The sequence below is a fragment of the Coffea arabica genome, chromosome 6c, assembly GCF_036785885.1.
Source record: "Coffea arabica cultivar ET-39 chromosome 6c, Coffea Arabica ET-39 HiFi, whole genome shotgun sequence".
Taxonomy (NCBI): domain Eukaryota; kingdom Viridiplantae; phylum Streptophyta; class Magnoliopsida; order Gentianales; family Rubiaceae; genus Coffea; species Coffea arabica.
The window spans coordinates 51,184,923-51,199,406 of record NC_092320.1 but is presented as its reverse complement, the minus strand read 5'-3'; the positions used below and the strand labels follow the sequence as shown (position 1 = coordinate 51,199,406).

Genomic DNA, 14,484 nt, shown 5'->3' with positions numbered 1-14,484 from the left:
TCATACAAAGTTTTCTTGTTGAAAGAAAATGCACTATACTATCAAATGGAAAAATTGCGCCATCACCTAATGCGAGAAGGTACTACTGTAAAAGAACGAGTGTCCATCCTTCAACTTAATTTTAATAAATTATCCAGCAAAATTTGTTCGCTGTTTCGCAAGATTTATCACTGACCAACCTTATTAAAAAATAAATTAGAATAGTTACTACCAACTTTATCAGGTAAAAAAATTTAAGTCAAGGATTCATTTTGTATCACCTTGAGGCTTGAACAAATGATTTCCTATCAAGAGGCATACTTAATTTGGTTGGTTGTACTTACCGAATTAGTTAATCTTGCATGAATAATAAAATAAGCATAGTTTGTACAACTTTTTAGGGTAGAAGAAATGCAAAAATCAACTACGAAATTTGACCTGGTTTAAGAAACAAGGTAAGAGTAACCAACTCGTTAGATAAGTGATTTTAATTATCTGTACTTGTAAAATTATGAAAATTTTCAACATTTCATACAAATGTTCACCAACCAATACTATTAATTTTGAAAAAAACTACATTTTCTTTTGGACCAAATTGTTTGGAAAACATAGCATTCAAAATCATTTCATACTACAAAACTCTAATACAGATTGTAATTTTATCTATATTATGTGTTACATGAGACATAAATTTCTTTTTATTTTTAAACATTAAATGTATCTTACAAAAGGATGAGATTTTCTACATTGTCAATTCTTTTAAGAATTGTTGGAGTTAAAAGAAAGAAGGAGAGGAATTTGGGTGTTTTCAAAGAATATTGAAATTATTAATTTAATTTAATAAAATTTGGATCTAACATCTCTCTATATACAGGATTTGCCAAAAAAAAAAAAAGAATAATTCTTATGTTATTACAAATGGATTAGTCTTCCAAATTTTGGGCAATCAGTAACGATAATTGAATGGTGTCAGATGGAAATTTCCTTAAATAGATAAACACCAAGTGACTGATGTCAAACTTCATCTTCAACCAAGTTTAAGCAAACATGGTTAAAGAAAAATAATCTCGAACTTTGATAATTAATTCAGACATGTGTCTTTCATCGACTTGTACATTGAGAGAAATTGGAGAAAGGGGGTAATAGAAAGAAGCCTACTCCAGTGACCTTATTACTTCATATTGGAAGGCTTTGGGTAGTTTACTCATGTTTCAGTGATACTGTTGGACTATGTTCAAATGATATTGATTTGCACTTTTAAGTCTAAAAAATGTTGTTATTCTCTGTTCTCAATCCCTTTTCAACACCTGCTTTTACCTTTTCTAAAGGGAAAAAGAAAAGCTAAGAGTAAAAAATAGCAAAATAGGTACTATTAACTTCTGTTTCTAAAAGTCGCAAGCATTTTAAAACCGGGCTTGTTTGTCTTTAAATGAATGTCTTGTCATTTCAATCTCATAAAAAAAAATATACAGTTCATTTATATTGTTTCGAATATTTTATGTAATAAAGTTTACCACTTGAAAATATCTTACAAGTTTTAACCTGATTGAATAACTAAAAGCTCACTATCTCGTTATATTTTAAGGATTTGGCTAACGGGTGTTCTTAGACAACTTATTCAGAAAAGCCTCAAGTGTTAATATTTTAGCAAAAGTCATACTAATTTGAAAAGGTTCATAAATACATAGATACAATAAATGTGAGCGTATGTATCCATATGGTAAGTATGGCATAAATTAGGTGTACTATCCAATGTTTTGAAAATCGAATTGGACTGGCTGGTTCGACTAGTCGAACCGCGAATCGGCTAAATCTCTAGTCCGATTCATTACTAGTGTTGACTTATCATAAAAATCGATCAAAATTGCAAAAGACCAGTTAGACTGTTCAATTCGGATTGAACTGTACTCTGTGATTTTTTCATTTTTCCCATCTTTTTTTTTTAAAATGAATCAAAAGTTTTAAACATAAAACTTATCTGTTGAATCTTTTGTTCCCAACCCTAATTTCTAAAAGTGTAACCAAACCCTTTCTATTTCTCACCCTCAAACTCAAAAATTGTCGTTTTCTTTTGTAGTTCTATTAGATTTTGTTTAATTTTAGAAGTTCCAATGCATTTTGTTTAATTTCAAAATATGGTTGCGGTTTGTGTAGGATTAAGATTTTTTCCTAATAGGTACAATTGAAATGAATTTATTTGTTTGAATTTACAATTTTAAAAATTTATTTGTGTTTAAAAATATTTAACTTTTTATCAAGTGATGTCTTAAATTGGTCCATGGGATAATCTTATTCTGTGCACAAGTGTGTGTGTGTGTGTGTCTATATATATATATAGTCATCAAACTCAGGTTGAATCAGTCCGATTGGTTAAACCTCGGATTTATCGGTTCAATTAACGGTTCGAGTTTCAAAACATTGCTACTATCGAGTGCTAATGTGAGCACCTGTTAGAAAATCCATGTTTTAATTATTTAAAATTTTAACTTTCTCATGTTTCCCATTGATTACTTCAATTATTAATTTCAATTCGACATCCCTAAAATCTATTTTGAATCAAATTCTTTTTCTGACCGAACAACAAAATTGAAAAAAGGTAGTCTACCACAAAACATTTGTTTGGATTGAAGTTATTTAGGCAAAATTTTTAGAGAGTTCCTCAATACGTTTTTCCCATCATTTTTTATTTTCTTATTTATCTTTTATGTGAAATACACTCCATCACAAAAAAATAATATAGTTAATAAAATTTCTCCCACAATATTAGACTCACAAAATATTTTAGAACAAATTTGGCCAAAACGAAAAAAGGAAAATCAGTACACTCGCAATTGTATAAATTACATTTGAAAATAAACCACCCTACAATATACGGACGGTTATTTAAGTATACAAACCACCCTACAACATATGTGAATTAATTTACTATAACTTATGCCCTGTGGATAGTCCCATAAATTTACCTTATAGTAGAAAACTGCAAAGTAGGAACTACAGATTTACCTACTGATTGGAATTTCTCAAACTTGGCTTTGTAACGTACTACAGTCAGAAGTTGTCTAATTTGACAATAAAGAGCTATATAACTATGCTATTACGGTTACGTGTATATTGGAAAACTCATCTTTGAATGGAAGTAATCTTCAGAGGGCAATCCGAGGCACTAGAAAAATACTAAGACCATTTCTCTTTTCTTATTTTATAAAATTTTGGGTGAATTCAACTCCGATCACCATCATAGGTTATATTATACCCTTTAGAATCATAGATTTTTATAAAAAATTCTCACATATTGTTGATCAGCACAACTCTCATTTGACAGCGAAAATAAAAAACATGACTTTTGTTAGGAATTGATCCAGCCAACTTGTACCCACGTGCTAAGACTAATGGTTAACAGGTAATAGTTGTATATGGTGGGCTTATTATTTCTTTATATATTTTGTCATACCGCTAGCAAGCTTTCAGTGGTTTGCCCATTTTCCTATGATAGTATTGCATTATTATCAAATGATTCTAAACATCTGATATTTGCTTTTAATTCAAAAAATGTTGTTCTTTTCTACTCTTCTCCATTCTTATTTGTTTTTTACAACTTGCTTTTAACTTTTTCAAGGACAAAATAACCAAAATAGCACCTGTCATCCTCATTCTGAAAATCAGAAGCATTTGAAACCAGCCTTACCTTTGTCCTTAAATGAATTTCTTTCTATTTCATTTTAATTTGATAAAAAAGAACGTTCATTTTTTCTACAAAATTTTGTACAATATAATACTCCAACTCTAAAAATATTTTATAGGTCATAAATGTGAGCCAATATTTTATTCACTGTCTCCTTACATTCTAATTAATTTATAAAATGGAGTTTACACATTTTCCATTAATTACGTAGATCTTTAATTCAAATTGCCGTCCTTAAAACAAATTTTGAGTCAAAATAATTTTCTAACGAAACAGCAAAACTAAAGGAAACAATCATCAAAATATTACAGCACAAACAGAATTTCAATATTATTTTAAAACTTTATATTTGAAGAACTTACAAATAGGATTGCAAATGAATTGAATCAGTTTGAAAGTCGACTCGGTTAAAACTTGATATGAGTTCAATTAACACCGACCTTAAGTCGTGCTCGAGTTGACTTGGTGAACCAATTAAGTCAAGCTGTGTATATATTCAATTGGTTGGCTCATCAGGCTAGCTCAATTTATATATTTTTAATTTTTAATATTATTAGTAACAAAATTACATGTATCTCCCAAATATTTTAATTATTTATTAGGGTGAAATATTAATTTTATTTAATTAAAAATAAAAAATTTATTTGAGCTCGAGTAGGTTTATATTAGAGCACGATTGAGTGCTGGCTTGAGTTCGATATCAAGCTGGATAAATTTGATTCAAGTTTTGTTTAATTTAGTCTTTATTTGTGCTCGATTAGATTTACATTAGACTACGATTGAGTTCTAGTTCGAGTTTGACTTCAATTTTAATAAAATTGATTCATATTCAGTTTAATTAAACTAAATTTTCACTCAATTCAACTTATTTGCACCTACTCAAAGGGCATTTCAGGACATATTCACCAAATTAAGAACAAAATACACTCTACCAAACGTAGTAGAATCAGAAAGGTGTTGGAAGTGCTTGCCTCATCATCTGACTAAGAAGACGTTACTAACTTTCATCTTTTACTCCATCCAAAATAATGCATAGCAAAGCAAAGTAGCTAACAGACAGAGATTTCACAAACAGACAAACAGATTCTGTTTTTTTTTTCCCCTCAAAAATCGAGAAAGCGAGAACAGTAGAGCAGTTACACAATCTTCCAAGCCCAACAGTGTTCAATTGGGACTCCCACCACCGCCACCCACACGAGCGGTTCTCGATTTCCACGCACACACATAGTTCTAGAGAAATGATATATTTTGCTAAAAAATATGGTACCAACCCAGTCCCCAAATTGGACAAGGACACCCCAGATGATCTCATTCAGATAAAGAAAATAATTAGATAAATAAAATATTTTCTCGAATGAAAGAATTTATCTAAGTGTACTTTGAATGCTGCTAATTTCACTTTACATCTTTTAAGTATACTCGCATTCTCATTTTCATTCCTAAACTTCACATTAAGATACTTTGATTTTTAAAGTATAAAATTTATCATACTTTTATTCTTTGAAATATAAAAATTTGTCATACCTGAGGAACTAAAATATAACAAGTTGTAGTTTAAATACTAAAGTGAGACATGTATTATTAAAGTGGCACATATTTTATGTTTTAGAGAATGATATTCTCACTTTAAAATTTAAGAATTAAAATAAAAATATAATTAAAGATTGCAAAGTGAAATTAATCCACGAGGAATATTTATCAATTTTTACTTTCACATATACAATGAGTTTCTATTAGATGTAAAAATGGCCAAATTTGAGTTAACGAATCTTCAATTACAGAATGTCACCTCCTGCATGCTATGAAAATTTTAAATTTATTCAATTGGATAATTAAATAACAAAATAATCGTTCTTAAGTTCTTTTTGGATTTCGATATATGTTGAATTTAGCCAGTTGAGTACTTAAAAGATTTTCCCGTGCAATGTTTATACCATACTTTCACAAATCTAGTACCAATATATTAGTAAGAATGGTTCCACACTTCAAAATAACTTATAAAAATTTGGATAGCGAGTACTCTAGAGGTAGAAGGGCTTTTTGTATTAATTTTTTAATAATAAGAAAACTAATTTGGCAAAATATTTATAAGTAGGGATATTATAAATTTATATATATATTATAATAATTTAGAAATGATTTAGGCATATTAACGTGCAACCCTATAAAATGTGTCAAAAACAATGTAAGGGTCAGAGTAGCAAGACAATTTTGTAGTCAATAGAAATAATTTGTTTGCATTTTTGTCTTAACTCTATCTTTCTTAGCAAAGGTCATGCTCTCCGTTCTGTTACCATTTCCCTGATCCTCATTATTCTCTTCAAAGTTTGGACGTTATTGTTTTGCTTTTACCTTTTCCTCTTCTTTTTGTGGTAGCAAATGATAAAGAATGTGACGTCCTTCTGATTGAAGAGGAAACCCTTTCTTCATTGTTTCTTCTACAAAAAAATTAGTTATAGTTTTGCTTTTGGAGAGCAATGAATTTTCAACACAAAGGAGATGGTGACAGCTTGCAGTATGGCTTTCAAGGAGTGAACTCCTCATCTCCTCCAATCCCAAAAGTTCCCATTCCTATGGATTTTCCCTGGGAAGGAGAGAGTGATTTGAACATCAGAGGGGGAATGATTCAGTACTTGATTGCTGCTCCATCAGAACAGCAAGTGAAAATGCCTTGGTGTTTTCATCTAGTGGGAGATCATGGTAGGGAAGCACGGAGGGAAGATGATGGCAGAGTTGATCAAGAAACTCAAGAAAGTAAGAAAAAGAATGGTGGAGGACATACAAAACTTTGTTCCAGAGGTCATTGGAGACCTTATGAAGATGCTAAGCTGAAAGAACTAGTTTGTCAATACGGACCCCAGAACTGGAATCTGATTGCTGAGAAACTTGAAGGAAGATCAGGTAAAGACTAAGGAAACCATAAGAATTCTTTTTTTTTTTTTTTTTTTCAATACAAGAAACCATGAGATTTTCAAAATAAATCATCAGTCGACAACACGGGGTCAATTGGTTGGTCTTTATTGAATTTCTTTCCTGGTTACTTTTTTTTTTTCAATTGGGGAGGGCTGCGGGGTTTTTTGTTTTTTTGGGGAGGGGGGGGGGGTGTGGGTGGGGGTGTGTGTGGAAGTGGATGTGGCTGGGTTCAATGTATGGGCATATTTAGTTGCTTAAAACTCTTTCACGTACAATGCTGGTCATGTTGGAAATTCGTGTTCTGAAAAAGGGACTCTATGAATGCCGAATGTGCAAAAGGAATTTCCACTAACCAAAAGTTGTATTTTCTGTCACCTCTTTATCTTTATCTTTTTTTATTATTATTATTAACTGGTTTGTCGATTCAAAATATTTCTATGCATTGGTGCAGGAAAGAGCTGCAGATTGAGATGGTTCAACCAACTGGATCCAAGAATTAACAAGATGGCTTTCAGTGAAGAAGAAGAGGAAAGGCTCTTGGCAGCTCACAGCATGTACGGTAACAAATGGGCTATGATTGCAAGGCTTTTTCCCGGAAGAACTGATAATGCGGTCAAGAATCACTGGCATGTCATCATCGCCAGAAAACAGAGAGAGGAAAATAGTGTATACAGGAGGAGAAAGCCCTCTAGTTTTCAAGCATACCATAAGGGATTTACAGTAAATACTCTGCAGAATAGTGCATGCAATGGTTCAGGTGTTTCCACCAATAATAGGGAGGAATCTGCCTCTACTTGCACTGATCTCTCTCTAACTCCATCTTCAAACAGAGTCTCCCCTGGCTATTTCACTAGCTCTGTTTCTGCGGAAAAATACCATTCTTTCGGTCCTGATTTGAATCAAGCGGGTAAGATCATCTAATTTCCACACTTCTGCAAGATTTTTCTTTTCTTTTCAATTGTCTGAGCCCTTCTTTATATACATATACTTCAATTCTTTAGAAGGAGATCTGTTGAGCCCTTCTTTGAATTTGTCAAGTTTAGAATGTACTAATGTTCCCACCGTCCATTTCTTCAGCATCTCCTGCAACTGAGACGAATTTTGAGTCGTCCTCCTGAGTTCATTTTGTCATTTTTGGCCCTAGTGCTCACTTCATTATTGTTTCTTTGTTTTTTTTCAAATACTTTCAGCATCATCAGGAGATGAAAGAAAAGTGATGAAAACGAGAAGTGCTGTTCAATATTGTCAGTTAAACAACAATGAGCCAATTGCAAAGGCAACAGTTACCATAAATCCATCTGCTCAGTCAGATTCAAGCTCAGAACTTTCTGCATCAGAGTCAGTAGCGAATAACGCCAGCACCAGACTCCTCCTCTTGAATGACAAAATTGAGAATGGAAGTGAGAGCTACAAATTGCCATTTATTGATTTTCTTGGAGTTGGAGCCAGAAAATGACAGTTTAGTGGCCATTTGGTTTGGGGTTTGGGGCAATTGAAAGACTGAAAATGACTAAAGTGTAAAAGTTCTGAAGCTGTATGAATGCATTCTCTGCATTTTGCATGATCACAAGTGCGTTTGGCAGCACGAACTCTACTGTCTCATGTACAGATCAGTTGATGAAACTTGATAGAAAGCACCAAAAGTCCAAAAAAAAAAAAAAACAGGAACAAATTACTCAAATAGCCACTAAACTTTTTCAATAGTCAAGATTTGGCCACTTAATTATTAATAGTATGTTTTTACCTATTGAACTATAAAAAATGTGAATTTTACGCCTTTCCGTTTCATTCTACAGTTAATTCTACCAGATCTAAGGGTCTACATGCCTTACAAGACATACTATTAATAGTTATATCTAACAGAGTTTATGATAAAATCAAATAAAATGGTTCAAAATTTACACTTTTAATAGTTTAGTGAATAAAAATATGCTATTAATAGTTAAATGGTCAAAAATTTAATTGCTACCTGGATAATTTGCTTTAAAAAATCATTCAATTTTAAACAAAAGGACGGAAAAGAGATGACCAATCTTTCTTTATTGAAGTGTAATGTAGTTCATCTCAAGGAGAAGTAGGTTTCACTAAGCTGAGTTATCAAACAAAAACTCTTTTTCCTTGATATTTTAATGCAGTTATTAGTGTTTATTTTACTGTTTATCCTTTTTTTTTTTGGTTAAAAAAGGGTTTGGCATACTTTTGTTGACCCTGGAGAAGATATTGTGTGTTGTATAAACTTGCCCCATTTAAGGATAATTTGACAACTAAGTCTCTTGGCACCACTTTTGATGAAGGCAAATTTCTAAAGTATGCTTAGAAAGAGGGGGTTGGGCTGAAAATCAAGCAACAAAAGTATTGGAAAGTATATATCTTATCGAAGAAAATACTATTTGGAGGTGTAGGATAGGTATGGAAATTTACTTAAAACTGGCAATTGGCTTGTTGATTCGTGCAATAGATGAAATTACTCTTTTTGTTTTATTTTTAATTTTTAGTAAATAGTAAAAATTGTAAAAGTGATTTGAGTGAAAATGTTCAAGAATGTGACTGGAACGATTGACAAGGCTAACAAAACAAATGCTTTTTTCCACAGAAATTTTCATAAAATCAATGTCTACAAAAAAATAAGTAATTAAAAGGGAAGCAAATCAGGTATTAAAGACATAAGAAGAATACTCATGAAGTAGAGTATCATAAGAAGACTTGATGGGTATGACCATGTGTATCTTCGACAGATTATCTGGAACTTCAAGTCTGGGATTGGTTTGCAATTTGCAGGAAATTCCTAAACATGATTCAAAGTGGTAGTTTCAATGGGAAATTTGCCTCACAAGTTCCATGTCAGTCACTTAGTGCTGAATATCCATTTTTGATTCAGGGATGATTTCAGATGCCTCCCTTGGGATTTCTGACACTTTCATTGAACCTCTCTTGAGGTTTCAGAAATTATACTGATCTCCGTTATTAGAAATTTAGACCCAATTACTTCCATGATATGTTGTAAAAGTACTACTCTATAGCTAAGACATCATGCTTTTATTATAGAAGGATATTCAGCACTAAATATATAAGTTTAACTAACTAAACCAGATTATTTCATCTCAAACTAGTGACCACAACTGCAATAAAGAAAAAAAGCATCAATTGCTATCCTAAGATAGTGTCATGCATAACTTAACAATGAAGGATAAATAGCCTTGTACACATCACTTGACAATGACAAGAACACACAACTTTATACGATTTGGTTGAACAATATTTGTTGAAAAATATAAAGGTTTGATCGTTAGATTCTGATGTTGGACAACATCTACGTGTCCTATTAAATTTTGATTCCAGAATACACTTGATGTTCTGTTTGTTATGTGTTTGCATGATCGATGCAATTTTGTGAACTTATTTAGGTTAAGAGATAGGTAATATGTTTTTGAGAGATGTCTAACTTTTTTCATTAAATTTTGTGTTGAGACAAAACTGATTCATGCCTTTATTGCTAATTTGTTGACTAAGACCCTTGTGCTTTCTACACAAATACTTCACTTTTACGGTACCAACTACAATAAAAAGATCAATTCTTTTTTGCCCCAAATTTAGATGCTTACATTGATTATTTGATAGCTTTGTATAACTAGTTGTGACCTTAATATGCTATTGTAAAGGATTGAAAATATGGTTGTTGCAATTTGGATTAGCCATTGCAAATATTACTATTGCCTCAGGTTGTTGTTGCGTCTTTACGAATTGCACTTATTACCCCTGACTTTTACTCTTACTAGTTGTTTCATTTTTAACTGATACTACTTGTCAACAATAAAAAAAGGGCATATATGGGATAAAATTATCATCTCACTCTTCAAAATACTTTTTTTTTTTACTTGAACTGATTTTATTACCAAAATCTTAAATTCAAGGAAGGTTCGTGTAATTTTCAAAATATCATGAGAGGTCAGTAAAAGTATTAAAAATCTTAGGGGAGATTTTTGAAATGATCCCTTTTGACACATCTACTATTTGAAAAATCATGAAAAGTTACAAAGGTTTATAGAATCATATAAAACAAAATGGTCGAAGTAGATCAGTAAAATAACATAATCACAATATACTAACTTTAGATGCATTAAAAAGAATAACTATATTAAAGCATTGCTTATGAAGGCACAAAAAAAATCGTAATAGCATAAAATGCACTTTATATTTAAGATTAGGCTGTTATTAAACTTTTGCAACACATCATGGTGGGCTGTTCACAAAACACATAAATGTACCTTCTCTGTTTTATGACGATCCTAGAAAATTAAAAAGAAAAAAGGAATAGGAAGTACATAAAACAATAAGCGACCAGTTAGAAAATAGCAAATGGTACTTGACAGATTGTCAACCAATAAAAAATAAAATACCTAGTTTAGAAAATATAAATTTATATAAAGCGGCAAATAGGATCATCTTCACAGGGATTGGACTGATTTCCAAAATAAATAGTAAAATGGGGGGATCTTAAAGAATTAAACTAACTAGCTAATTTAAACATAAATAAACATACAAGAAATAATTAATAACAAAGCAACAATAGTAAAGTTCTAACCAAAGGAATAATATCAAGAGTGGTGAATATAATTGATCATTGATGCAAAGATAAATTCAAATATTCATGAATAAATTGACTATAACTATCAACAAGTTCTGACAACCAGCATTTCGTTACTTTCTAGGTATCTAAGGTATGATCATTAGTTAATTCCCTAATTAAAAGACAACTGCAGGTATAAGCATAAGATTTAATTTTTTTAACAGCATTAAGAATTAGAAAAGGCCAATTCTACTCAACAAACACACTATGAGAACTCATTTAAATTAGATCGTATGTTTTCTAACACAAATCCAATCATGCTAGTAGCCATTAATATTAAAACTACCAAACAATTTCGAATTCAACTAATTTTAATGGATAATAAACTATTGTGAATAATCAAATATCACACACCTATTCAATTACACACAATAATCATCACACTTGTAATACAGGAAATATACAAATACCCATGCATAAATGAAACATTAATAATAAATTAGATCTCACAATTATCGTAGACCCAAATCTTCAATTATCTTTTGATTAGAAAACTAGACTTAGCTACTCCTCATGGAGAAATATAGCCAAAGAGAGAAAATATCAATGTTTTTGCCTTGGGAGAAAAAGAAAGAAAAACTAACTGCTATGACAATAAAATGCATTGAGAGTTCGATATTATATATCAACATTCTCACCCTAACAATCCGTCTGATAATCTCCTAAAATAATCCTAATAAAAGGGAATTATCTTCCCCTATGGAGTAAACTACTTTCCTAGATAATTAAAGAGAATCAATCAATTATTCTCTTTAATTATTGAAATTAATCTCAGGTCCCACAACTTCTGAATTTCACAGATTCTTCAAAACACGCTCGCGCTTTACAGCAGATAGTCTCTTTAACAACTCTTTTAAGTTCTTTTCATCCCAAATTCTAAAGACACCACCAAAATGTAAAACATAAGCAGAATTTACCCAAAAACACAATAATCTACTAAAACAAATAGAGAATTGATACAAGTTATATATCTATTAAGCACACTATCAAACTTTCCCACATTTAGACCATACTTATCCCTAAGCATTTACTAACCAAAAATTATAATCAAGATAGCAAGCACTTCATAGTATACTCTACGAACACAAACTATTTCTCTTACAATTTTTTAAAATCAAGATGCACAAGAGATAATAACCCTCACTAGGATTTTAGTGTATGTGCTAAACATTCAAAAATTATTTAGGAATTAATTAATTCTCAGATTAGCACAATGGAATGATATTACCCTAAATTTGCTAATATATCACAGCTCCACTACCAAACACGAATCTAGTGCAAAAATCCAAGGGACTTTACAAAGGGCATAATGAGGCTCGGGGAAAGGTTGAATAAAAAGAAAAATTTAGGAATAAACATATCAAGGAAATGCTAAAAATGTCACTACATGAATTCAAGTACCAATCTTTGCACATACTTCGACATTCGAGTGTATCAACAATATCTGTCAACTATCACACAGATGCATGTCAAAGGACCTTGGAGAAAATTGTATAATATAAACACAGGTCCACACATCAAATATTTTTTCTTTTCAATTTTTTTCCTTTTTCGATTTTTTTCAATTTTTTTGCTTTTCTTACTTGCAACTTGAACAACCTTCAAACTTCATACTATGTAGAAGTACTCAAATTTTCATGCAACTAAATATCATGTTCTTTTGACTCAGGGTCAAACAAAAAGGCATTGAAGCAACTTTTACATGGGTTTATTAACAAAGAAAAGAATTAGGCTCAAAAATGGTCTACTAATGGTCAACATGATCAAGGTGGGCTTTTTAAGAAGGTGAAAAAGGGTTAGATCTAGGTGCTTTTGTCATTTTAATGCACCAAATTCAATAAATTGAGATCTCAATACACAAAACAAAGCAAATTCTAGAATGTCAAACCTTATGTGATATCCACTCATCAAGAGAAAGTGAGGAAAAATAATTAATAAGATGCTTATAAGGCTCAAAAGCTCAACTAGTGGTTAAAAAACAAAAAAAATCCCTGTGCTTAAGCTAACATACAGAAAAAACCCCATAGTTTCAAAACGTACAACACGACATCTCATGCTTTTAATTAAATTGAAAAGGTGACAGAAATCGGTAACATTAATGGAATTGACGTAGTGAAAACAAATTTTTTATACCTAATTTTTTAGCAAATATACCCATTCTATCCTTTAGCACCCAATTAAACTCCCTTTGATGTCAAAATCCAATGAGTTTCTTTAGAGGAGTCCAACCAGTTTCTTGATTGAGAGAAATCCAACCAGCCTTTGGGAGAAATTAAATTAGCACTCAATTGAAGAGGAAGGTTAAGCTTCTTGGGGAATGAAGTGAACCATTGAGTTGCTACACAATCTTGGCTAAGGTAAACACAAACTGTCCTTAGGGTTTAAAGTAAGAATGTTGTTAGTAAAATTGGGGTTTTATCTACAGATGAAGGGAAATTGTATTGGGAAAAATTTGCCATGTCTTCCTCAAGCTCTCGAGAGGGTAGCAAAACTAGGGACCTACGATACTAGTACAAGATTTGTGAGTGTCAAAGAAAGGTGAAGGTGAAAATTGTCAAGTCTGAAAAGCCATCGAAAGGGATGCTGTACTTTGTGTGTGAAAGGGATGAATGTGGGTTTTGGTCATGGTGTAATCCCATACAGAGATGAACAGACCAGGGAAAACTCTTTTAGGAGGAGGCCAACTATTGAAGAACATTTCCCCTGCTTGAAATTGAATAATGAAATGAAGAACTTGAAAGCACTAGTTAGCTGTTGTCTCATGGTATTTGTTTTTTGGCTTTTGCTTCTGATAATGATGATGATGTCTATGAAATAAAACAATGGATTTCATATGAATAAAAATGAAGCAAGTTAGTGGCATGTTTTGTTAATGAAAATGTGCTTCTTATTGTTCTGATTTTCCAGAAATTAGCCTACTAAAACAATGAAAGTGAACAAGCAATTATATAGAGGCTGAATAAGTAGAAAGCATATATGCTTCCTGCAACTAAATACTGCAACATTGTCAAATACACTTCTAGTCCTTAATCAGAATTGTCCATTAAAATAGTCAATAAATAGACAAAAGTTCCCCGCCAACCATAAAGTTTCCAAGTAAAGTAGATAAAAGCTTCCCATCAAGCATAAGCTGCCTCAAAAACTCTCCAAAAGTGTTCCACCAACCATAATAGCAAGCACAAACTGCCTCATAAGCTATACAAGTTTTCCAAAAACCATAATGTTTCTCCAAGCAACAAAATTAAAGTGCCAAATACAAGCTAAAAGTATTCAAAGAATCCAG

General features: G+C 31.6%; 1 protein-coding gene across 1 annotated transcript; it reads left to right on the top strand.

The window, feature by feature from the left end:
- The first annotated feature begins 5,876 nt into the window (after positions 1 to 5,876).
- LOC113692512 (uncharacterized) lies at positions 5,877 to 8,135 on the top strand. The gene is made up of 3 exons (XM_027210935.2): positions 5,877 to 6,562; positions 7,026 to 7,481; positions 7,765 to 8,135. The coding sequence occupies exons 1-3, from the start codon at positions 6,139 to 6,141 to the stop codon at positions 8,028 to 8,030; spliced, it is 1,146 nt and encodes a 381-aa protein (XP_027066736.2). The 5' UTR covers positions 5,877 to 6,138; the 3' UTR covers positions 8,031 to 8,135.
- Positions 8,136 to 14,484: the final 6,349 nt, after the last annotated feature.

Bases quoted from the DNA above. Each gene is read 5' to 3' on its own strand.
- LOC113692512 (XM_027210935.2), top strand. From the start codon at position 6,139: ATGAATTTTCAACACAAAGGAGATGGTGACAGCTTGCAGTATGGCTTT. The intron at 6,563-7,025 runs GTAAAGACTAAG...GCATTGGTGCAG, and splicing joins GAAACTTGAAGGAAGATCAG to GAAAGAGCTGCAGATTGAGA. The intron at 7,482-7,764 runs GTAAGATCATCT...AAATACTTTCAG, and splicing joins TCCTGATTTGAATCAAGCGG to CATCATCAGGAGATGAAAGA.